At 43.4% G+C, this 26,831-nt stretch overlaps 1 protein-coding gene across 1 annotated transcript in view; it reads right to left on the bottom strand.

Annotated features, from left to right (window-relative positions):
- The window catches only part of LOC137439710 (protocadherin-9-like), a 431,655-nt gene extending 405,241 nt beyond the window's left edge, over positions 1 to 26,414 (bottom strand). The window contains exon 1 of the mRNA XM_078768284.1: positions 26,040 to 26,414. Coding sequence (XP_078624410.1) covers positions 26,040 to 26,345 — 306 coding nt within the window. The 5' untranslated portion in view covers positions 26,346 to 26,414. The remainder of the gene's footprint in view (positions 1 to 26,039) is intronic.
- Positions 26,415 to 26,831: the final 417 nt, after the last annotated feature.

Genomic DNA, 26,831 nt, shown 5'->3' with positions numbered 1-26,831 from the left:
TGCAGAAAACTTTTTTTTTTTTTGGAACCCCAGCTGCATTTTTCATCTAATCATCAGGTAACTTTGTTAAAATATTCTCCAAGGGTAGGCACTCCTTTGTTGAAAGTCTCGGCCAGCGTTTCACATGGTCAAGGATGGTTGTGGATGCCTATTACTCGTAATTTTATGGCGCAGCCTGTAAAGCAACTTGCATTTGCATTTGAACAGCAATTGTCTGTCCATCTGATGTATGTATGCATGTATGCATACATACATCCATCCACCTGTTGCAATGCAGAGAGGACACCAACCCCTTGTTACAATGCAGAGAGGACACCAACCCCTTGCTACAATGCAGAGAGGACACCAACCCCTTGTTACAATGCAGAGAGGACACCAACCCCTTGCTACAATGCAGAGAGGACACCAACCCCTTGTTACAATGCAGAGAGGACACCAACCCCTTGCTACAATGCAGAGAGGACACCAACCCCTTGTTACAATGCAGAGAGGACACCAACCCCTTGCTACAATGCAGAGAGGACACCAACCCCTTGTTACAATGCAGAGAGGACACCAACCCCTTGCTACAATGCAGAGGACACCAACCCCTTGCTACAATGCAGAGAGGACATCAACCCCTTGTTGCAATGCTGAGAGGACACCAACCCCTTGCTACAATGCAGAGAGGACACCATCCCCTTGTTAGCACTGGGAGAGTACATCTGTACATCTGAGGGACAACGAACCTGTTGTCCCTCACAAACATCCACCCAATCAGAGGTGAGTATCTGGTCACATGACAGGGGAACAGCATTTAGTAACAATTACAGTTGCATATTTTACTAAAAGAAAATATAATAACTTTCTGTGGAACGTTTTAGGGTCCCAGCAGGTGTCGCAAGGTAGGTAGGAGGTTTCATTCATTCCTCAATAAAATTATTATTTTGAAATGTGATTGACACGGACCTTGCTCCCGATTCCGGAAGTGAACAGACAATAACGTATCCGCTGATTTGATAATATCTCAATACAATCGTGATTTAACAATATATTTTGATATATTAATACCGTAGTATTAATTTGTGATTGGAATGATGAATGATGCTGTTTGCAATTAAAATATAGACATTTTGACATTAAAGCAGAATGAGGAAATGACGTAAGGGTTTCCATCCACCATTCGTGACATTCGGGGATTCCTCAATTACAGTTTCGCCATTGACTGGATATAGCAACATTCAGACTGGGTAGGCTTTTTATCCAAGTCCTTTACGAACCTGTTGTCAATTCCTGACGTTCGACTGAGGGTGGCACAGGAACGTGGAGTTTATTGAAAAAAAAAAAAAGGTTCTTACATTATTTGCTAACTGTTAACTGGTATCCCCACCCAGGTCATACTATCCTCTTCAACAACAGTATCAAGCAAGCCTGGCTATGTCGTTAGACCATCGGTCTTATTTGTATAAAGTGTCGAGGCTCGTGGAGGAGCTAGTACACTGAACGGATCAGGAAGCAACAGGACAAAAGGAACAGTATAGAGAGTGGACAGCAAACGTGAAGGCCAAGATAGAGGCAGACCTGGACAACCAATGGGTGTGGGAAGGGATGGAGGGGTTGGGGGGGGGGGGGTAAGAGAGGATGTATGGGTGAGCAAGATGGATACAGAAGGAATCTCTTATGAGGGGAAAAATGCAAATTTGGAAGGAGGAGGGATTCGAGTAGGGGCGGGGAAGGAGAGTGTGGGTTAACAATGGTAGAAAAGATCATGGTTTTGAATTGGGGACGACCTGAGATGGTGGTGAACAGTGCCCTCAGCCATCCAACCTTACCAGATCCTCTAAGACCACATGTTCTTCCAATAACCCCCTCCTGATTAATCTCTAAATGCTGGTTCACTGGATCTACTATCCAGAGGTGGTTCAGTCATGCTTTTCCCTTCCATGACTTGACCAGGCATTGTACCACAATCTCATGTCATGTCATCCCCCATCACTACCTGCACTCTTTCCACCCCATAGGCATTATGGAATCCCACCTTCTTACTTGCAGGTTGCTATATTTCCTCCCTTCACTCTCTCCTCTTTGCCAGTTCATTCATTCCCTTTTCTTTGTTGTTTTTTAATTTCAATGCACGGTCTCAGCATCATGAAAAAGCTATTACACAAATTACACACATAGATGCAGGTCTGCAGGTCAGACACCAGACAACATAGGACTTGACATTAGGCAAACCAAGGTGGTGGCCTTGTGTGGGAAGGGGGAGTAAGATAACATCTAAACCCAGAAACACTCTGGGTACCGACAATGCTATCTTGGAGGGAAGAATGAGATTGAAAAGGAGGGGAAAGCTATTTCCACAGGCCGGGAAAAAAAGAGGAACAAATGAGTGGAGTAGGGCAGTGACTCTGGATTTTGGGAGTCTCACTAGAAGAGGGTTACTGGCAGAGGGTGAAAGACCAGAAATGAGGCAGTAGAAGAACTGTCTGTGATGGTAAAGTTATAGACACAGCTTCATCAAAGGAGATTCTAATAATCTTGAAGGTCTTGGCTAACAAAGTGTAAATCTGAACAAGATGTGAGGTAGGGGGAGCCAGCCCAGAGGGGACAGCAGTGCTTCATCAAGCTGCGGATGTAATCCTTCTGGGTGGATAGGAGTTAAGGTGTGCCAATGACTTTACACAACGGAGGATGCCCAGTTGGCAGCTGGCTTTGCTGGACAACTTTGAAATGTGGTTTGCCCAAGAAAGATCATGGCCGATGGTGAGACCCAGGAGTTTGGATGACTGAACTTCCTCAAGAAAGGAAATGGGGATGGTTTGCCAGATGGTGCTTTCGGAGAAAGATAGTGAGAGTGTGAGATTTATTGGGATTGAAGGACACGTTTCAAGTGTTTGACCATCTTGTGATTGTGTCGAGGTCTGGATATGATGCTGCCTGCCTGTCTGAGGGATTAGGGACATCACAGCAGAGGGTGGAGTCATCCACAAATAGATAAAGGGAGTTTCCAGAGAGTCTGTAAGCGACGTTTGGAGTTGGCCTTGGATACCATAGGCAGACAGTTTGGAGAGTAGGGCAGGATACCAGACTGTATCAAAAGCACGATATATGTCCAGAGAGACGGTGTGATCTCATGTCTGACATCGAGGGTCTCCATCCATTGTTGGGTGAGTAGAAGCAGCATGTTCAAAGTGGAGTGACCTGGTGTGAAACAAAATTGGTGATCCAATATGAGGTTGTTGGAGAAAAAGAATGATTTCATATAAACTATGATAATGGATTCCATGACCTTCCTGATGGCTGAAAGCAAGCCGATAGGTCTGTAGTTAAGGAGTCAGCTTTTGCACTTTTTATATAATGCAATGATGTGGGCTGATTTCCAAGCAGATGGAGGATGACCTCATGCAAATGATAGGGTGAAAAGGACAGAGAGACAATATGCAAGACAAGCAGAGCAGGATTTTAGGATACATGAGCTGACGCCATCTAGTCCAGTAGCAGAGTCCAAGTTGAGGGATGAAATAATCTTCTCCACCTTCTCAGATGCAAAATATACAGAGTCCAAGAGCAGTTCGGCACAACAATGAAGGATGGGTACTGATAGCTAGGGGTTGGGGACAAGATTTGGAAGCAAACACAGAATTGAGCCATTCAACTCTCTCACGAGCAGAGTCGTCTGTGGTGCCATTTGAAGAGAGGGAAGGGATGGAGGGGGAACATACTCCAGACAGACTTAAAAAGGCCCCATCAGGTTTTAGAGGAAGGAGACAAGTTTGAAAGTTCATTCTTGAGGTTGGACAGATGTTGTTTTCTGGCTCTCCTGAAAGTGGACAAGCACTTGTTGCAGGCATTGTGGAATGAATGAATGAATGAAATGCACTGAAATTTGTGGAATGCACTGAAATTTCCTTCAGTTAGATTAGTCTTCCAGGAAGAGAAATCTAGTTGTTTCAGAACAACTGCTTCACCACTGGATTCAATGTACCATGGGTGGGAAGCAGTGTAGGATAATGGAAGACGAGATGGGATGAATTTGTGCATGAGAGAGAGAGAGCTGATTTCTGTAGAAGAATTCCCAGACTGAGTTAACATCAGAGGCAGTAGATATGGTAGACCAGACCTGAAGAGAGATGCCTGCTTGAGTGACATGACAGAAACGCCAGCGCTAAGGCTGCTCTCTGAGAATAGCCAGAGAGGTGTTGACTTTCACAAGCATATGATCAGATAAACCGATTTGAGCAGAGGAAGAGCAGGGGATATTTGTGGGAAAGTTTATCATCACCAAGTCCAGAAGGTAGGATTTGCCATTGGGAAAAATCCGGGTTGGAAAGTTTACAGATCGAGTCAGTATCATGGAGTTACAGAAGTCCTTTGCGGAAGTACCATGGCTGGTGAGAGAAGCACCAACACCCAGCCAATTTGCATGGTGACAAATTAAATCCCCACATATGAGGAAGAGAGGGTTGGGATGAGTGGTTGAAAGTTTGTCCATGTTGTGAGAGAGAGAGAGAGAGAGAGAGAGAGAGAGAGAGAGAGAGAGAGAGTGAGAGTGAGAGTGAGAGTGAGAGTGAGAGTGAGAGTGAGAGTGAGAGAGAGAGAGAGAGAGAGAGAGAAAGAGACGGAGGGGAAGTCGCAGCCAGAAGCACTCCTCCTGGGGAATGGGATATGTAAGATCAGTACATGGAGAGTGATAAATTGAGTTATTGATGTAAAGTGCAATCCTCCACTAGGGAAATTCAGGATTATCAAATCAGAGGAGACAATAACCGTGTAAAGGCACTAAGGAGTCAGGGATGTCCTGTGGGAGGACAGATTCTGTTAAACAGATGATATCTGGTTTATCAGCAGCAGCTTGGATTGAGAGATCTGTCAGGTTAGAGCTGAGACCTCGGATGTTTGAGGTCCACAGTCCACAAAGTTAGAGATAGAGGGGGGGGGTGTATGGAGTGTGCAGGATGGGGGGGGGGCTTTGTGAGAGCGAGTTGAGACATTGTTGGGGGGAGTGGTGTGAGGATAATGGTTTGAGTGTATAGGGTGGATGGGAAGGTTTGCATGTGTGGGATGCAGGGGGAGGTTTGTGTGTGTGGGATGCATGGGGAGGTTTGTGTGTGTGTGTGAGGTGTGTGGGAAAGTTTGTGCGTGTGGGGTGTGGGTGAAGGTTTGAGTTGAAAGGATTCCAGTGAGAGCAACACGGCTTCGTGAGTAGAGGAAGTCACTAAGCCATGTGTGAAGTTGGCCTTGAATTCCATAGCCAGACAGTTTGGGGAGCAAGGCGAGATGCCAGACTGTATTAAATACACAATGTATGTCCAGAGAGACGGCCTGATCTCATGACTGATATTGAGGGCCTCCATTCATTATTAGGAGAGTAGAAGCACCATGTCCAAGGTAGAGTGGCCTGGTCCGAATCATAATTGATGATTGGATATGAGGCATTGGAAAAATGTAACGATTTTATGTCAACTGCGATGATGGATTGCATGACCTTGCTGATGATTGGAAGGAAGCTGATAGGTCTGTGGTTAAAGGAACTAAAGGAAATTGCTGAGGACTCATGGCATTTAGTGAACAACAAAGGAAATTTGATGTACAACAGTTGCACGACACATCACTGTTGACAAGCTCCAGAGTGTGAAACCATAAAACTTGGGGAAAAAAAAAAAGTTGGTGGATGTCATGCCACAGAGATGTTTCCAATAACCCGATCAATTGGCCAACAAATATTCACTGGGGAACGATCTCACACCCAGAAAGGATTTACAACTTCCTTTTTGAGCAGGTTATAACAACACGGAAAAGTAAATAAATAAACAGTGCACAATCTCATGTACAAATAATATTATTGACAAGGAAACAAATGAATGAACTTTAATGAACCATACTAATGCTCATAGTTGGATTTATTGCCCTTAAAAGTCTAGATTAGTATTAATTTCCATGCACTTTAACAAATCCAAGTGCACAGGACGCACATTTGTGCACTAATTGTGCAACAAATTGAGTGATCATTGCGTGTGCTTACATTAGAGAGTGGACTTGCATTGTGTGAATGTAGCTTCGACATGATTATTGTACAGTAGTATGAAAGGCAAACGATGCCTCATGATACGTGGGGATAAATGATACATTTGGAACGTTCTACGAATGAAACACTCACAAGAGTGCAAGACATTTTAATTCTTAAATATGGAATTATGTGTTGTTCCAAAGATTATGAGGGGGGGGGGGGGGTTAATGAGTGGTTAAGTATTAATGAGTGATCTCGTAATGAATATTAGGGACGTGTTTTGTATCTCAAATTAGCAATGATGAGGATAAGATGTCTAAGCAGCTCTTTGTCACCTGAGCCCCACCTCCTCAAAAACCATGTCTGTCTCTTTCCCATTTGTGATTAGCAATACTTAATCATTACCTGTTGTCTTTATATAAGCCCCTCCCCCTTCACTTTAAATGGTAAAATGGCGAATCCTAGTGTGTGACTCCAGCACATGTTGTGATGAGATGGTGACGACATGTGACGCCCGCAGGGGCATTTGCCTGACAGTCACAATACGAGGCGGAGGAAAGCCTCATCCCAGGAAAATGGGGGCTTCTCATATCCTCTCTAACCTTCCCCACATGTTCAGTGGTAACATGGCGAATTCACATGTGTGAATCCCACACGTTCCAATTCGATTTTTATTTTATTTTATGCAGAGTCAAGGCTCATGGAAGAGCGAGAACAGAGAATGGATCAAGACACAACATAAGAAAAGGAACAGCAAAAAGAGATGGGGCCGAATGCCAACAGTAGGGTGGAGGGAGAAACTAGACAGAGACGGACAACAAGGAATGCGGATGAGGTTGAGGGGTAGGGAAGAACGCACAGGATTAGTAATGGATAAGATAGAGACAGAAGCAAAATTTGGGGAATGGAGTGGTGGGTCAACTTTGGTACACTACGGATGATGAAGGTGGTGGTTAAGTTTCATCAAAATTGTTTCGTTTTCGGGGGAGAAAGCAAATACATATATTTTGGGGGTGAAGCCCCCCCAAACTTCGATTATTTATTTTAATGTCGTGAACAAACTTTGGGTACATCATGGGTGCTGAAGGTTGTGGTCAAATCTCATCGAAATTGTGTGTGTAGTTTCAGAGAAGAAAGCAAATACCTATTTTGGGGGATAAAACCTGGATCCACTTCGACCTCAGGTAGACCCCCTTTGGACCCACATATTTTTTCATGCCGTCCGTGAACAAACTTGAGTTGCAACATAACAGATATCATTTGTGCCAAGTTTGGTCACAATCCCATCATTGTTAAATGATTTTAAAAAGCACCTTCGTTCCTGATTCTCAGGAAGCACTTACATCTGGCGTTTTTATTATGAATTGGTGGTTTATAGTTAACAGTAGTAAAAAAGACCACAAAGGAAACAAGTTAGATATGATGATAAATGCAGCTATAGCTTTGAGGAACGAGTCGTTCGTGAGAGCGTTTCCTTTTTTGTGATGCCATAAAGACACAAACCATTCCACTTTGGACATATTGTGCACTTGCCCACCTCCCTACCCACAATTCGTCCTTTCAATGACATGGAAATTAAAATTAAACGTAAATACCAAGTGATGACTACAGTTGATCATCATTGTTTATCCATCAAGTCGACAATGACTTGGCGTTTTGGGTCATGTGTCAATGTGATTAATGAGACTTCCGTCTAGGGCTGAAACTAGGGCTGAATGTAAGGGACGTTGATAGCTCTTCATCCATCACACAGAGATAATAATCGAGTTGGATTGAGAATAGCTAAAAGCACAGCAGGTATTCATTTCAGATAAAAGAACGGCACTCGGTAGAGCACCTACCTCCACCAGAGTGGACAGTTTACGTTTTGTATCCCACTTTAACCAAAATCAAATCGGCTTGTTCTTGTCACCTACCCAACTCATCCACCAAGCTGTCATGATCATGACTCGTCCATCATTTTTGAAATAGGCCCCAGTCACACCGGGCCTGCGACCAGGTTACGACCTAGCTGCGACTGAAAAATGTTGGAATCGCGGGCAAATCGTAAAAAGAGCGCGCGACTGGTCGCAGAGGTTGTGGGTGATCGCCAGAGCAAAATCAGTCGCAGCAAGATCGATGGTCATGTTCAAAACTTCTGACCTGCGATTCCAAATCGTAAGAGATTGCAGACAGGTCTTACATGGTCGTACCACCAGTCACGCATGGTCGCACCACCAGTCGCGCATGGACGCACCGCGGGTCAAGTAGTCGCACGATTGGTCGTGCTACTGGTCCTGCCACCTGACAATTGGTGGTGCCACCTGTCGTACGACCTCACGATCGGTAGTGCGACCAGTCACGACCTGTCCCGACTGGTTGCACGACCTTACGATTGGTGGTACCACCAGTCTTTAGCTCGCAGGCCAGTATATTTGGACCATTATACGATAATTTTATATTATTATATTATATTATATTATTTTATTCCATTCGCGTGTGTTAGGCGTGTGTTTTGCTGTGCGTGTACAACAATGTTTTTGTTAGTGTTTAACGGTTAGACGTGTGTTGACAAGACGCTCGCTAAACGACTTTAGTAAATTCGGTCCGATGTTTTGATTTAAATCGCTGAATTCTTAAACAAGGGCTGGCAGATACACAAACTCGGCTCCAAGCTGTCTACCCGGTTGGCCAGGCCTGACGTTCCACTAGTCAGGGCAAGGATTTGTAATTTGTTGAGGATGCCTGCGATAGCTCGCCTACTCTTCGCGAAGGACACCTTGGGGTCTTTAACGTCCACAAACGAACGTCGGCAGACGGACGTCCGTTTAACGTCCATCTGAGGGATCGTAAACACATTTATGACATTTTATAGCTGCGTCGGGAATCGAACTCACGACTGGCTGCGATCGATCGTGCGAGCGGTCGCAGGTCACCACGATTGATCGTACGAGCGGTCGCAGGTTGCCACGATTGATCGTACGATCGGTCGCTGATCGCCACCACGAGTCGCACGATTACCTACGATTGATCTTGCGATCGATCTTCTCCAATCGTTGGTGATCGCACGACCACGCGTACGACCAATCGTACGATGACCTTCCACCAGTCCTAAGAGCAATCGCAGTATGCGATCGCAAATGGAGATCATAGCAAACATTGACGATTGGTCGTACCTCGGCCAAATTGCCACCAATCGCACGATCCAGAAAACGTACGATCCAGTGTGACTGAGGCCATATCATGCTATATATCGTTTTTATCTCTAAATTGTGAAGAATCACTTTCATAATTATATTATCCAGATCCGGATATAGATCTTCACCAAAATCGATTCAATGTGCCCTTGTCACATACCCAAATTGTCTCCCAAGTTTTGTCTGAATCAGTCCATAACATTGAGATATAGTGCTCACAGACAAACAAACTGGAGTGAACACATGACCTCCTAACATAACCACCTTCGGTGGCCGAGGTAATCAGGATGCAGACAGCAAGGTCGAACGTGAATGGTGTTGACATTAAAATAGCAAAATTACTCGGCAATGTATATATATATATTTATTTATTTTTTGCTTTGCAAAATTAATGCATGATAATTCATTTTGGGCACTGAGGCCTAGACAGACAAAGGCCTGGAGATTAAAATATATAAAGCAGAGATGGTAATATCAATGGTTCTTTAACAACCACAGCAGTTTGTGGCAACCCAAGGCCTACGTGGGTGCGCACCTCCACATTTGATTTGAAGCAGAGCTCGGAAATGGTGGCGATAAATAGCAATAAAAGTGGTATTAGAGCGTGCAAAGTGCACGGTGCCGTTTCATCAAAAACCCAATCAAATCAGCAATAACAGGGCGGCAGGGAGAAAGTCGCAATCCGTCAGCCGACAGCTATTTAAGACGCAAATTTGGATGGCAAGTTTTGTTTTTTCTGTCTCGGATAAATTGAAAGAAAAGTGAAATTTTTCATTTTGCCACACTATCAATAACTTGCTTTCTGATGAGACCTTAAGACCCTTACGGAAGGCTTCCTTGGTATAAAGCACTTTGTTATCCAACCATAAACCAATTGCCTGTCAATATTAGAGTCGTAAAAAGGGGGTTTGGGAAGAGTGATTGCAAAGAAGAGGAGGATGCAGAGAGGGCACAAGAGTGTGAGACGAAGAGAGATTCTTAAAGGAAGCGTCGATTTAACACAAATCATTTGCAAGGGACATTAACGTGTCCAAACATATATGAATACAACAACAACAACAGGCATTTTAAGGCCATTTTCCCTGCAAGAGCGGGGGTTAGCCTTGCAGTCCCCATGACAATCTTCTCCATTTTGCCCTATTTTCTGCATTTCCCCTTGTTAACCCCCTGGCCCGCATTTCTTCTTCGACCATCTTTAGCCAAGTCTTTCTCGGTCTTCCCCGTCCTCTACTTCCTTCTACATTCATTTCCATCACTCTTCTCAACCAGTCACTTTCATCCTTCCTCAACACATGACCAAACCATCTCAACCTGTTTCTCTTCACAGCATCCATCACAGGCTCTATTCCCATCATCTTTCGCAATTCATCATTTGTCTTCCTTTCTCTCAACGATACTCCACACATCCACCAAACCATTCGCATTTCCACCCTTTCCAGCCTTCGTTGCTGCTCTACATTCATTACTCATGTCTCACTCCCATAAATCATAACACTTCTCACACATGCAGCATACACCTTTCCCTTCAGCTTCAACGACACTCCCCTCCTCGTCAGCACGCCACTCAGTTCCTGAAACTTCTTCCATGCACATCTCACTCGAGCGACCGTTGCCGAGTCTGATCCACCTTCTCCAATCAGCATGTCTCCTAGGTAACAAAATGTTTTCACACCTTCCAGCTTCACGCCATCTCCAAGATCCAACTCAACATTTCCTCCATCTGCAGCTCCCGCTGTGCACACCTTACACTTGAATGTAGCTGCCACACTGGTTAATGACCCTCTCAAACCACTACATTTTTGATGAACCCACTCAGCACACATTGTACATTGAATGGAATTCACTCCGACACCCTTCCTGCACACAGCATACGGCCACTTCCCAGTTCTTTCCACCTCACCACATGCTTTACCACTTGCCGTCACCTTCGTTTTCCGATATTCACCTTCAGACCTTTTGTCTCCATACATTCCTTCCACTTGTTCATCTTCTCCTTCAGTCCATCCATACTTTCTGCAATCAACACCAGATCATCTGCATACAACAACTCCCACGGTAAACCCTCCTTTACGTTCTGAGCCAGCACCTCCATCACAGCTACAAATAGTAGTGGACTTAGTACCGACCCCTGATGCACTCCCACCTTCACCTCAAACTCACCACTGTTCCCGTCCTTCGTCCTTACAGCTGTGCGCGCTCTTTTGTACATTGCCATCACTACTCTGATCAACCATTCCTCCACTCCTAACTTCCTCAATGCCCATGTCACTACTTCACGTGGAACCCCATCAAATGCTTTCTCCAGATCAACAAACCCAAGAAACAACTTCTTCCTCTTCTCCATATACTTCTCCTGCAACTGCCTTACAATAAAAAGCACGTCTGTCATTCCTCTTCCTGGCATAAATCCAAACTGCATTTCGTCAATCTTCACTTTCTTCCTTATCCTCCTCTCCAACACCCTTTCCAATACCTTCATTCCATGCTACAATAACCTTATCGCTCGATACGAGCCACAGTCCAGCGGGTCACCTTTCCCCTTGTATAGAGGGACGAGGGTACTCAGCTCCCAATCCACTGGAATGCGGCCTTCTTTCACCACCAGATTGCAGATCTCTGTCATTCTCTTCACACCCCAACTTCCCGCTGCCTTCAATATATCTCCCACAACTCCCGTTGGCCCTCCCGCTTTTCTACTCCTCATTGCTTTTATCGCTTCCTCAACTTCCTTCTCGGTTATCTTCTCTGCCGGTCCTAAAACTGGGTTACTCTCTATGTTGCCATCCCATTTATTCTCTGCATTCAACAGTATTCCATATATCTGTTCCATCTTCCTTTAATTCCATCTGGGTCCACAACGATTTATCCAACTTCATCCTTCAAGCAACTCACCCCCATCACATCGCACCTCTCTTTCGCTATCTGCTTTGCAATCCTGAATACTGCTCTCTGACCCTCTTCCAAATCCAAGCGTTCTCTGAACATTTTCCTACATGCCTCCTGTGCCTTTGCTACCTCTTTCTTTGCAGCCTTCTTGGCTGCCTTATAACTTTCATGCTCTGCCTTTTCTGCCCCCATACCCTTCGCCTTCTGCCACTCCTTGAACTTCTTCCTCTTCTCGTCAATCTTCTTTCCAACTTCATCATCCCACCACCATGTTTCCGAGTGCCTCGGTGGTCCTTTTGTCCATCCACATACCTCACCAACGGCTCCAAACAGACTATCTTTCATTGACATCCAACCACTTTCAAGCTCAACCACATCATCCTCTACCATAATCAGCCTCTCTTCTAATGCCTCCCTCACTGTCACCTCTTTCAACCTCCACACCTTCATTCTCGGTTGGTACTTCACCCGCCGAGCTCTTCTCGCACCTTTCACCCTTATGTCGCAGACAACCAAGTGGTGCTGTGAAACAGCCTCCTCCCCCGGGATCACCTTTGTGTCCCGGAGGTGCCCCCTATCTCGCATACGCACCAGCAGGTAGTCAACGGTTGTCGTCGACCCACCTGACGTGTATGTAACAAGCTTATTATCCTCTTTCTGGAACTGAGTATTACAAATCAACAAATCAGCTCCATCAGCAAACTCCAAAATCCTTTCACCTACTCCATTTCTCACACCATATCCGTAACCCCCATGAACTCCCTCAAAACCGTCCATACTCCTTCCCACATGTCCATTTAGGTCTCTTCATACCACAACAACTTCCTCATCTTTCACGTTTTCCATCAGCTTCTCTATAGCACACCAGAACTTGTCCTTCTCTTCATCGCTCCGACCAACCTGCGGAGCATATCCCGAGATAATGTTCACCAAGAGCTTTCCAAGCATCATTTTCACCATCATCAACGTTTCACTCACTCTAGTCCCACTCACCACACTGTCTACAAACTCCTCAGAAAACAGGACACCAACACCATTCACACCCTCCACGCACCCTTGCCACACAAACTTGTATTTCTGTCCCTGCCTACCCTTCACCATTCTCACACCACTTCCCTTCCATCTCGTCTCTTGCACACAACATATGTCCACTCTTCTTCTGACCAATACTTCCACCACTTCTCCTGATCTCCTAGTCATTGTCCCTACATTCCATGTCCCAAACCTCAGAAACCGATCTCCACGTCGGGCATCAGACGTTTCGTCGTCATAAAAGCAATGATTTCCACCCTTGCTTCGATCGGGTTCCCCACCTTGAGTTTTGACGAGGGGGAGTGGGGTCCCCCACGGGGTACTTTGGGCTGTACCCTGCCCATAATTGTAATTGTCATGGTTCTCTTTTTGAGGCAAAGTTTTTATGGCCGGATGCCCTTCCTGACGTCAACCCCTTTAGTCGCCTCTTACGACATGCAGGGATACGGTGTACCTATTCTAAACCGGGGTACACACCGGTAAAGTGTCTCTATGAACAGGATATCTAAAAATGTTATGGACGGATTCAGACGAAACCTGGTGGACAGTTTGGGTGTGTAACACGGAATAATTGATTCAATTTTGGTGAAGATCCGGATATGGATACAACAATTTTTTTTTAATTTTTAAAGCGATTCTTCAAAATTGAGAGATGGGGCCAAAAACGATATACAGCATGACATTTCAAAAAGATGTGGATTGGTTATGACAAAACTCGGTGGGTGAATTGGGTAGGTGACAATATCAAGCCAATGAGATTTTCGTTCAGGTGCGAATCCAGATCCGGCCTATCATTGAGATACAAAATGTAAACTGTTCAGCCTGGCGGAGGTATGCGCTCTACCGAGTGCCGTGCCGTTAATTTCACCTGCTTTTCCCTTCAGTCGACTTTTTATCTGTTGACCGTTAGACCATTGCTGTTCCGCTCTTCCATGAACCTCAACACCTTGACCTACACCTGCTGGGACATGGGCAGCAACGGTCGTGTTTGATAGAAACATTTATTCCCAAACATATATGAATGTGGAGTGTAATTAAATACATGATTCCCATCCTTTATTCACCAGCAATCTGGCCAAAATCTAGAATTCTGCCCCAATCGAGGACTGCTTGGGCAGTGTCAAGTGATTGACTGGAACCTATCCAGGTACATTATCAGCTGTGGGACATTCTGCTCCTGTTGTCCAGGAGCCATTTCTCAAAAGAGGCCTAGAAAATGGGTTTCACGCAACAACCACTACACAGTTGCTGTCACTTCAGGCTGCTTGGTGGACATCTTTGGAACATTTTAGCCCCCATCTACATACAGTTCAATTATGACAGCAACAATAAACGACAGACAATTTTATATTAGGGGGTTGGTGGATGAGGTGCCAATCTGGAAATATCGGTGCAATTCTTTTTTCTCTGATTCTACAGCCAATACTTCTCAACACTTGGTGTTAACATGTTGATATGAGATCAAAACATTTGCATCAACGGCAACGAATAAGACAGTGAAAGCAGCCATGGACAAGGCAGCTGTTGTCACTGTTGACCGATACATCTTCGGCGGACTACTCAATGTCGTTAAAGCCCAAGATGTCAACCTGAATGAAGTCCTTGCACATGAGCTATCCTCCATGCCTTGTGCACTGGTGCATTCTGATGACGGTTTACGTAACAAAGTGAAGAGCGATCTGCTAGCTGAGTTGGAAACAAAGGCTGCTGATGTATTGCTCAAACTCCCCTTTAGGAAACACCCGCTACCCACTGCCATTGTCATAGATGTGATGGCCACGGTCCAAATGGTCAAATCTGGCGGCGCAAAGACATATGGACAACTGGCAGAAAGTACTGCCCCACTTGGGGAGAGTGGCTGCAACCTAGTAGATGTGGTCTTTGATCACTATGACCAACCTGACTCCATCAAGTCAGGAGAACATATGCGACGAGGGTCATCTACTGCACTGGAGATTAAGGTGTTGGGACCCAGTACACCCCTGCCCAAGAAATGGGCCAAGAACATCAATAATTATCCATACAACAAAGCAAACCTATGTGCATTCCTCTAAACCTGGGGTGGGGAACCTCCGGCCTCCGGGCCGTATACGGCCCGCGAGACCGTTTGATCCGGCCCGCGAGGCAATTCATCTATCTATAACAAAAAACATTTTTTTTTTTTTTTTTTTTTTTTGTATACAAGATCGAGGCTCGTGAAAGAGCGAACATTAATCACACAGAAAGACAAACCGACACATAAAACATATAACATCGGGAGCAGTAGACAAGATGGGGAGAGAGGGGGAAGGACACAAACACAACATTTGAGAGCAGGGACCGAGAGACATGGAGACATCGAGAGATCTGTGAGAGGGAAAGGGCTTTGGGGGGGGGCATGGGAAGGGGGGGCATGGGAAGGGGGGTGGGAGAGGTATAAAACATATGGACACTGCCAGGACTTCCAGGAAAGAAGTTGGAATTTCAAACAAGGTGGATCTGGGGTGAATTAGCGGGGGTAGAAAATATCAAGGTTTTGGATGGGGGAAGATAAGAGATGGTGGTGAACAGCTGTTTTAAAGACCTGGAGGGAGGAGTGGGATTGAAGGGAGTGAGGGAGTTTGTTCCAGAAGCGGGGGAAAAGAGGAATGAAAGAGTGAAGGTGAGCAGACAGCCGAGATTTCGGCAGTTTAACCATCAGAGGGTTGCTGGCAGATCTTGTGCGACCTGTAGGAATATTTGGGGGACAGAGCACAGAGAGAGCTGGGGGTGCAAGGCCGGAGAGGAGTCGGAAGAAGACAGAAAGACCACCTACCTGCCTGTGGTGAGTGAGTGAAAGGCCCTCAGAGATAGCTTCATCGCGGAAGATTCCAATAATTCTGAAAGCTTTGGTTTCAACAGCGTGAAGCCGAGCTAGGTGTGAGGCAGGAGCACCGGCCCATAGGGGAGAACAGTATTCCATTGAGCTGCGGATGAAAGCCTTGTATGTGGTGAGGAGCTCAGGTGTGCCGAGGAAGGACTTCGCACGACGGAGGATGCCCAGTCGGCGACTGGCTTTGGAGGCCAGCTTGTAAATGTGGTTTTCCCAAGAAAGATCATGGCAGATAGTGAGACCCAAAAGCTTGAGCGACAGAACTTCTTGGAGAGGATTGTTGAGAAAGTAGATGGGAGGGTTGTCCAGTCGATATTTTCGGAGAGACATAGTAAGAGTGTGAGATTTGTCCTCCCTTTTCTCGAGTTCTACAAACTGTATGTACGTGCTGAGGATTTTCCCATTCTGAGGAGACATGCACTGAAGTTTGCATCACTGTTTGGGACGACCTACAGCTGTGAGCAGTTCTTTTCAAAACTGACTCTTGCAAAGACTCGGTTTCGCTCAAGACTGACTGACCCAAACCTGCAAAACCAGCTGCGAGTAGCATCATCATCACTACCACCTGACACCAAACGCCTCGCCAAAGAGAAACAGTTCCAGCCATCGCATTAGGTGAGTCCGATATATGTATTCAATAATTTAGCATGGCCCTCGAAGGATGTTCTAAAAATCGAAATGGCCCTCGACAGGAAAAAGGTTCCCCACCCCTGCTCTAAACAATGGTACCAAACTGCACCAGAAAAACTGGCACCAGGTGATCAGTTGGTCTTCGGCAAAGGAAAGATTGAGGAAGCTCCAGCAAGATGAAGACCAGCAAAAGCAAGTGTCTCAGCTGGGAAATATAATTCCACTGACAGAGGGCACTGTCCATGCATGCTAACAGTTTGTGTGCTCCATGTTCACAACAGCTCGGGCATTTGGTGGTTCACCAAAAGACATTATTGCAGAAATAGTCAAAAATAAAAAAGACCATTTCCATGCCATTTTGTGTTTTATCTCATTATGAAGCATTATATTCAGGTAAAATTTAATTAGTCGAGCAGAAATACAAAAACTTATCTCATGCCAACATGTTACCAACAATTGTTGAGGAATCTTGGCTGAGAAATAAAGTTCCACCGATTTTTCAAATTTTCTCCTCGGCTGCCAACTCCCGAAAAGGAAATTGTCTTTCATTTATTCTTCCTGCCATAATTCAACGAATATCAGGGTAAGACATTCCACTTTTGTGATTGAGAGTTTGCAGCTGTCTCCATATTGTTCATTCCGTGTCCTCTGCTTGCTCTCAACCTTCCCCGAATCCCCATGCTCCTAATATCTCCAAGTCTCCCTCTATTTGGGTCCACCTCCTGCTCCTCTCTCGACTGCTGTTTTAATTCTGGTATGTCCTCTTCCGTTACGTTCTGTGTTCAAACTCCTCGACGAACCTAGACTCTGGATACATAAAGTGTGCAAGGGAGAAAATGGGAAGGGGGAGTGTACATACCTACATACATCCATCCATACAGGTATACAGGTATACAGGTAGTGGACAAAACAAAATGGAAACACCAATGTAAAGTCACTTAATAGGGTGTTGGGCCACCATGTGTGGCAGTTATGGCCTGTATGCACCATGGCATATACTCCACCAGCGTCTGGAATTCTGAAGGAGGGAGTGGCACCATTCTTCCACATGAAAGTCAATCAACTCGCTGATCCAGTTTGATGGAGGTGGAAAATGCTGTCTTTGGCGTCATTCCAGAATATCCCACAAATGCTCGATTGGGTTCAAATATGGTGACCAAGAGGGCCATGGCATATGGATAACATCAGTGTCATGCTCATGAAACCATTGGGCGACCACACGTGCTCTGTGGATGGTAATAATTGGTTGGGGTCTCCTCTTGTAGCCATGCTAGCCACACTTATTGGCAACCAGGCTGGTGCAGCATTTTTATACATGACCCTAAGCATGCTGGGATGTCATTTGCTTAATGAACACGTGAGCTACAACTGTGTGGAAGCCATTGCTTGGTGTCCCCCATTTACCCTGGTGTTTCCATTTTTTTATTTTTTTGTCCACTAACTGTACATACATACATACATACATACATGCAAGTGTATATCGACTTGACTGCTGTGTAACGAACAATCATTTGTTGGCCTTCTTACACCAATTATACACAAACTACTCGCTGACTTTCCTCTGCCTGTTTCAGGATAATGGCTGTCACATGCATTATACACAATAATTTTCTCCTGAAAAATGAGTGAAACACCAACATCGGCACCACCTTGGATGAAATGTGGAATGCTGTCAAACGTGTTTTCCTGGTCTGCACACTACCTTAACAAATCTTACTATTAAAAGAACCCTAGACAGGTGATCCAAGTTTTATTAACAATATTGATTTGTGACACTTGTACAAAAATATATAGTTTCATAATGATGGATATTGTTTATTGGATATTGGATATATTATATACAGCCAGAAGTTTCATTTCAGACCATATTCAAATCTCTTTATGCAAGTATCACGAGTTTCTTTTTATGATGGATATTCTTTTCTTCCTCAGGCTTTAAGGTCCTTTTATTAAGAAATGCAGGTAAATAAGAGCTGAAGGGTTTTTCTTTAAGCTCAGGTTTTAAATTTTGTGTGCACCTGTCCCTTTACAAGGTTAGTTAAAAGAAAATAAAAATATTTTTTTCTATATAAAGTTTGGAATCTTCGCAGTAATGTGTAAAGGGATCTATTATATCATGGAGTCACAAATGAGTTCCAAAAAAGGTATCCGAGATGTCGGCAAATAGACAAACAATTGATTCTGCACTGAGCGTGAAGGGTAATTATACAGCAACTTCTGGGACCTCGTGACATTTTCAGACAAAACTGTGCCTCATTGTGATGGAATTGGAAAATCCAGAGAATTTTAAAAGTTCACATCCAATCATATCAATTAACTCCCCTGGAAGAAGTTTCTCTCGAAGGATCACCTAGTGAGCGGAGAATGATGTTACAGTCACCTTGCTATGTTCCCTGCCTGAAGATGAATGGAATATTTCAGTCGAGTGAACTTGGATTCAGATAATGTGAATGGGGGTTAGTACGGACATAAATTGACAGATAAAGTGAATGGGGTTGGGAATGCAACATGGGCATGATGGACCACAACACTTCGCCAAACGTATGGAAATTTCCTCGTATAATCTGTGAAGTTTGGTGCAAATAATGACAATACCGAATTTGGCAGAATGTTCAGCAGCGAAACAAATGAGAAAACATAATTATGAATGACTGAAAAGCACCAGCAAAGCATCACTGCTAACCAGAACCCACAGAGTCTTTCCGAGCCTGTGCCTGAGGTTAATGCATTTCATGCAACATAAAGTTCACAGTGTGGACCATCTCATAGCCAAGCCTGCTTGGAAAGCAGGGAAGATGAGGATCATTCATCCAAGGTGGAGTTATATATATATATATATATATATGAGTGAGGCATGTATGTATGTGCATGTATGCATGTATATACGTTTGTGTATGTATGTACGTCTGTGTATGTATGTATGTATGTGTATGTATGTACGTCTGTGTATGTATGTATGTCTGTGTATGTATGTACGTCTGTGTATGTATGTATGTATGTGTATGTATGTACGTCTGTGTATGTATGTATGTCTGTGTATGTATGTACGTCTGTGTATGTATGTATGTATGTATGTATGTGTATGTATGTACGTCTGTGTATGTATGTATGTCTGTGTATGTATGTATGTCTGTGTATGTATGTATGTATGTCTGTGTATGTACATATGTATGTCTGTGTATGTATGTATGTATGTCTGTCTGTGCATGTATGCATGTATATATATATATATATATCTGTGTATGTATGTATTTATGTATGTCTGTGTATGTATGTATGTCTGTGTATGTATGTATGTATGTCTGTGTATGTTTGTATGTCTGTGTATGTATGTATGTACGTCTGTGTATGTATGTATGTACGTCTTTGCCAGGGCGGATCCAGGGGGGGGGCGCACCTCCCCCCCCCCCTTTCGACCCAGGATGGGGGTGCAGGCGGTTCGAATCTGCTGAACTGTTGGACCAGGGAAGAACACAAGGAACTGCAGAAACTGCCAAGAACGCACGAAATGCCGTTTCTGACGATCAATTTTTAAAAAATTTCCTGGGGGAAGACCCCCAGACACCCCATAATCCCCCCCAGCCCTATAGTTTCATGCACCCCCCCCCCCCCCCCCCCGTCTTGTAATTCCTGGATCCGCCCTTACTGTGTATGTATGTATGTACGTCTGTGTATGTAAGTATGTACGTCTTTGTATGAATGTATGTGTAGGTATTATGTGCATGTATGCATGTATGTATGTGTACAGTATGTGTGTATATGTACAGTATGTGCAGAGCATGTGTTGTGTGTGTATGTGTGTGTGTGTATGTGTGTTTCTGCAGTAATTAGCAAAGCATTTGGCAGTGAAGCTATGCTTGTTGCCAGAAGTGCTGCATTCCTCGTTAAAGTGCACAAGTTGAGGAAGCTGGCAACTTAATGCTCAGACTGAAAGCTGGTGCTTGGGAGAAGTAGGTTGAGCGTAACACTCACTCAAAGGAAGACATCGTGTACGCCTACAGAGCGCTGATGAAGGCCCTGCATTGCAAATTGATTCTGTGACATTTTGTGAGCTCTAATAAACATGGAGAACCATTTTCCATTGGCAAGTCACAAATGCTGATTAGCCGGTACGGTACAGTATGGTCGAAAATATGAATGAATGAATAGAATGAATGAATGATCGTTTTCAGACCATTTTTTCACCGCTGGAGCGAGGGTTAGCCTTGCGGGCCCCATGACAATCATGGTTCCCTGTTTGAAGCAATATTTTTTTTATGGCCGGATGCCCTTCCTGACGCCAATCCTTAGTCGCCTCTTACGATGCGCAGGGATACTGTGTACCTATTCTAAATCGGGGTACACACCAGGATCATTCATCCCAGCAAGCTGGTACTCAATATGCCGACCTCGGAAGGATGAGGCTAACCGCAAGGACCGCAAGGCTAATCCCCGCCCTGGCAGGGAAAATGGCCTTACAATGCATGTTGTTGATGTTGTTGGAAGGATGACAGGCTGAGTCAACCCCCCTGGCATTAATTCAGCGATCGACCGGGATTCTAACTCAGGATCCAAGGATCCCAATCCTGCACCCTATCCGCTAAGCCAACACCAGGCTCATTCATTCATATTCATGGTCGAAAATGATCTGTCAATTTATTTATTTTTGCTGAGCAGTGCACAGCCAGTACGAATGTGCCATATAATCAGCGGTAATCTCAAGCAGTCCGTGTCGCACTTTGCACACAGCATGTTGCTAATGGCGCTGTTCTGTGCTCCAAAATGCAATCTGTATTCTCCACTTTTCCATGTGCGCCATCGATGTTAAAAATACTACCGTGGCAGTCAAGTACAAACATGTAATGAAGCGTACATATAATGAAGGACAAGGAGTGCTATCCCCCTTGTGTATTGGTGTTTAAAATGTACATACAGCGACGTCTGTGTTGGCATACATTGGGAATGGGCATGCGTGTGCTGGATGTAAAAGAGAGAAGCCGGCCAAATTTCACACGAAGCTGGTTTCCCCTTTTCCTCATTCCCATTTATTATCATTTTATTTATCATTCTCCAGTTTCATGTTACCCTCGGGGCAAATTGACAGGCCCCAGGGGACTGAGAATGATACAACCCACTGGAGGAAACGTTCCACTTGGGAGGTGTGCTTCGCCACCCTCCCCACCCGCCCCCTCTCTTAAATAAGTGAGGGCATGGGTGAGGCAAAAGATAGGCGAGAGGAGAAAGGAGAAAGACAAGAGAGAAGCCTCAAGAGTCTGGGCTAAAGAACGTCCCTCTCCCTGGGAGTCTGTCGGGAGTGTTGAGCCTTGAGGGAGCTGGCAGTCGGGCATGCTGTGGGTGTCGAAGACAATCGCAGAGAGCTCTCGACATGATGTGCGAGAGCTCTCCCATCCAACTCTCATCTAGCTCCCAAGGCGGTCACCATCTTAATCCACAGCAATCCACAAACCTCTGTGTGTGTGGATTTGTCGCCATAGCTTGGAGGATGGTTTTCTGTGATTCCACATGTATGTCTTACTGTTGAGACGCATCGGATTTGTACCTCATGTCCTTTGTGTGTGCATTTATGCATCATCCCAGGAACTGTGCATTCTGGTTCACCATCATAAATTAATCATCGTCATCATTAAATCGCTTAAATATGCGTGAGATTTGCATCTCGTCCTGTCAACAGGCGTGTCAGCTGAGAAAAGCCATCAAGTTCGGTGTAAAACCATCTTCCAAACAACCTAACGAAATTCCTGCGATTAGGCCGCCAAGTGTATTCTGGGGCAAACAAGGCCAGTATGATTGTAGTCCACAAAGACCAGGTCACGTCACAACACATGCATTTAGAAAATATTGTACACCGCTCCTTTCCTATTCCATCTCCAGGTGCTGCATGACGTCATTGCTGGGCACGTATCAAGGGGGCCCGGCGATGACGTGCGCTGAAAGGGAGTACTCAATTTTCACTCCGGTTTTTTGTTTGTTTGTTTATTTTCTTGTTTGTTTGTCCGGGTGATATCTCAGCCATCCTTTGAGCTAGGAAGCTCAATTTCTGCACAATAGTGAGCAAGTGCTTTGGCAAAAACAGTACTTTTTGTTTTTTGATTAATCAATTAATTGATTAGTTACTTAATTAATCTTTGATAATTTGACATAAAATAAAAACGTAATTTTTTTTTTTTTTAAGTTACAGATTCTGATGAAATGGTGGTGGTTTATGTGTTCTATGACCGAATTGATTAATAATTAATTTCTTTAATGATTATTATTTATTTATTTTCATTATTAATCATTTATTTATTTTCTTTCTCATCTGGGCAATATCTCAGGCACCTTTGAGTTAGGAAGCTGATATTCGACACGATAATGTCCAAGTGATTTGGCTATAAAGGGTATTTTTGATTTATTGATTAATCAATTAATCGATTAATTATTATTAATTAGTCAATTAATCGATTAATTATTCGATTATTGGATCATTCAATGGATTTTTCAAAAAGTTACAGATTCTGATGAAATGGTGGTGGTTTATGTGTTCTATGACCGAATTGATTAATAATTAATTTTTTAAATGATTATTATTTATTTATTTTCATTATTAATCATTTATTTATTTTCTTTCTCATCTGGGCAATATCTCAGGCACGTTTTGAGATAGGAAGCTAATATTTGGCCACAACAGTGAATAATGATGTTATAAATGATTTGATTTATTGATTAATCAATTAATCAATTAATTATTTATTGATTAATCAATTTTTTTTTTCGATTAATGACCTATTTAATTTAAAAAAAATTAAAGTTACAGCTTCGGATGAAACACTGGTGGTTTAGGTATGCTATTAGCCAATTGATTAAAACTATATTTTATGATCATTAGTCATTGATTTTAATTATGCAATTAATCAATCAATTAATTGTACACCTCTCCCTCCCAATACAGTCTCTATGAGCTGCACGGGGGTATCGCCGGACACCAAAGGCCAAAAGCCAAAGGCGCCCAAGCAATGCCACGCTGGAGGATATTTATTTATTTGGCATGGGGGAGGTTGTAATCTGAATGTATCTGTACTCGTTTTCTTGTTTGTTTGTTTGTTTGTCCAGGTGATATCTCAGCCATCCTTTGAGCTAGGAAGCTGAACTTTCAGCACAATAGTGAGCACGTGCTTTAGCAAAAACAGTATTTTTGTTTTTTGATTAAGCAATTAATTGATTAGTTACTTAATTATTATAGATTAACCAAGTACTTATTTATTTCCTTTCTCACCTGGGCAATATCTCAGGCACCTTTGAGTTAGGTAGCTGATATTCGGAGATGATAATGATCATGTGATTTGGCTATAAAGGATATTTTTGATTTGTTGATTAATCAATTAATCGATTAATTATTTAATTATTCAATTAATGGCCTCATTAATTGATTTTTTTTTTAATTACAGATTCTGATGAAATGGTGGTGGTTTATGTGTTCTCTGACCGAATTGATTAATAATTAATTTTTTAATGATTTTTATTTATTTATTTTCACTATTAATCATTTATTTATTTTCTTTCTCATCTGGGCAATATCTCAGGTACCTTTTGAGCTAGGAAGCTGATTTTCAGACAACAGTGACCAAGTGATATGGCTATAAAATATATATTTGATTTATTCATTAATCACATTTTTGACATTTGATTTGATTTGATTGAGTATTTATTTAGTATTTAGATTTAGATTTGATTAATTTTTGACAATAAATCGATTTAGTATTTATTGATTAATCAATTATTTTATTTTATTTTCGATTAATAAAATTTCTAAAAGTTACAGCTTCAGACGAAACACTGGTGGTTTTGGTATGCCATTGGCCAATTGGTTGAGAAATTATTTTAGGATCATCGTTTATTGATTTTAATTACGCAATTAATCAATCGATTATTGTACTTGTCTCCCTCCCAATACCATCTCTATGTGCTGCACTGCAGTATTGCCGGGCTCAGAAGGCGCCAAGGCAATGCCATGCTGGAGGGTGTTATTTATTTATTTGGCATGGGTACAGTGTACTTTGAATGTGTCTGTACTTGTTTATCATCTTTTTGCTTTTACAAAAACAGATTAGTGACAACCAAAAGTAGATGCACGAACGGCAGCAGTAAGTGTGCTCACAAGTCTCTGGCTGTGCATGAATCGAGTGTCTAAAATCTGTATGCATGCTCTTTGGTACAAATTAATGCAAAGGGTTTGCAGTATGTTGTTGTTTTGCTTACATGTGTCGCTCTGTTTTCTGGGCATTGCAAGTACAACTAGAAAGAGCAATCAGAGATTGCAGACCCTTACCAGGATGTGTTTTCAGTGTTTTTTTTAAGGCTTTTGTGTTTAAACAAAAATGGCGGCCGAACCACGTGACCGATGACGTAATTTTTTTTTTCCCCGCCAATTTATCCCAAGATGATGGTCACGGAATTTCATCTTGATCGGATGAAGTTTAGTATTTGTCGAATTATGACGTCATAATGGAGGCACTATGACATCATCATTAACATATGTTATTCCACATGGAGAGTTCTTAACAATGAGCCATGTCACAATTTATTCTATTCAGCACTTTCGGAGATATAGAGGTGCAAAGTTTTTCGGTTTTTCCAAGATGGCGCCAATACCACATGACCAATGACATCATAATCATCATAGAAAAATTCTGCAGGTGGAGTTGCACCGATGGTGAAAATTTCCTTTCAATCGGACCAACGGTTGCAGAGAAAATCATATTTATTCTGTGCGGACAAATAAACAAACAAACGGACTCAAATGCAATACCCTCTCCTCAGGTGAAGGTAACTAGAACAGCAATCGGTAGAGCGCATACCTCCGCCAGGCTGAACAGTTTAGGTTTTGTATCACACTGATATGCCGGATCTGGATCAGGACCTGAACCAAAATCTATTTAAATTGTTCTTGTCAACTACCCAAGTCGTCCACCGAGTTTTGTCCTAATCCGTCCACAACTTTTTGAGATATTGTGCTATACTGTACATCCCGTTGTACGATTTTTGGTCCCGTCTCTAAATGGTCAAGAATCACTTTTAGAATTTTCAAAGAATTCTCGGATCCGGATCCATATCTCCACGAAGATCGAATCAATTGTCCTTGTCACACACCCAACCTGTCCACCAAATTTCCCTCAAATATGCTCACAAACTTTTGAGATATCCTGCTCACAGACAGGGATGAAAGCACAACATTGGTCTACCTTCGATGGTGGAGGTAAATGTGTGTCCAATCAGAACGCATGAGGAACGCCATTTTGCAATCCTCGTGCAAGCTACTTAGAAGTGTGTTGAGCCTCGAGATGGTTTTTGCACTTTTTTACAAATGCCAAGCATTCATTTTTTTGCTCCCTTTTCAGGGTTGCTCATTTTCACATGACAGGAGCCAAATTATACATTTGAGGCAAATGCTCAAGGACACAATACGGATTGCAAAGGTGAAGATATGGATTGCAAAGCTTACCTGCAGCTCAAAGAAGCATGGAATATCGTTGTTCACTTGCTCAGGGCAGATGGCCTCCCGATCTAGTGGTGTTGTGGTTGTGTACAGCTTTCCTGTATTATTGCTGACCCTGACAGGCTGCGGTCCATGCGACTTGGATACCACCTTGTACCTGAGTACGTCACTGTAGCCAAGACGGAGATCCTGAGGCAAATTCCCGATAAGTTTCCCGGGTGGAAGCTCCTCGAAAAGTTGGTAGTCAAGTTCCTCAGCTCCGGAGGCACTGAAAGCGGTCACAAGGAGTATAACGTACAGGCAGCGAGCCATGATGGCCTAACTATGAACACCTGCTCCTGCCCCTGTTAAAGGACCGCAGTGAATCAGGTCAGAGGTTCTGCAAAAAAAGAAAGAAAAAAAAGAATAAGAATTAATATTAATTATCAAGTGCAGCACTTTGTCAAAACAAACGCATTTAACCGCAGCAAATCAGAAACTTGACATGTTGGACGGATGCAAACCTATGGGAATTGCTCGTATTCTTAACCCTTGAAATGCTGAACGTCAAGCAAGGAAGCAGCACATACCATTTTTAAAGTCATTGGTATGACCCAGCCGGGGATTTAGCTGCCGAGTTCACAGACTCAGACCGGCCGCTCTTACCACTCACCGAGTCTGGTTTTGTATATCGACCAAAGCAACGTCACATACTGACCTACTTTTTTTTTTCAATCTCTTGGTAAAAGTGTCGAGTAATCTATCTTAACGACTCTTTATTAGTGAGCAGTTCAGAAGGCCTGTGAGATGGCCCTTTCA

This window comes from Myxine glutinosa, chromosome 14 (assembly GCF_964187855.1).
Source record: "Myxine glutinosa chromosome 14, kmMyxGlut1.1, whole genome shotgun sequence".
Classification (NCBI taxonomy): domain Eukaryota; kingdom Metazoa; phylum Chordata; class Myxini; order Myxiniformes; family Myxinidae; genus Myxine; species Myxine glutinosa.
Note: the sequence above shows the minus strand (reverse complement) of the source record. Positions and strands in the feature narration are given on the sequence as shown.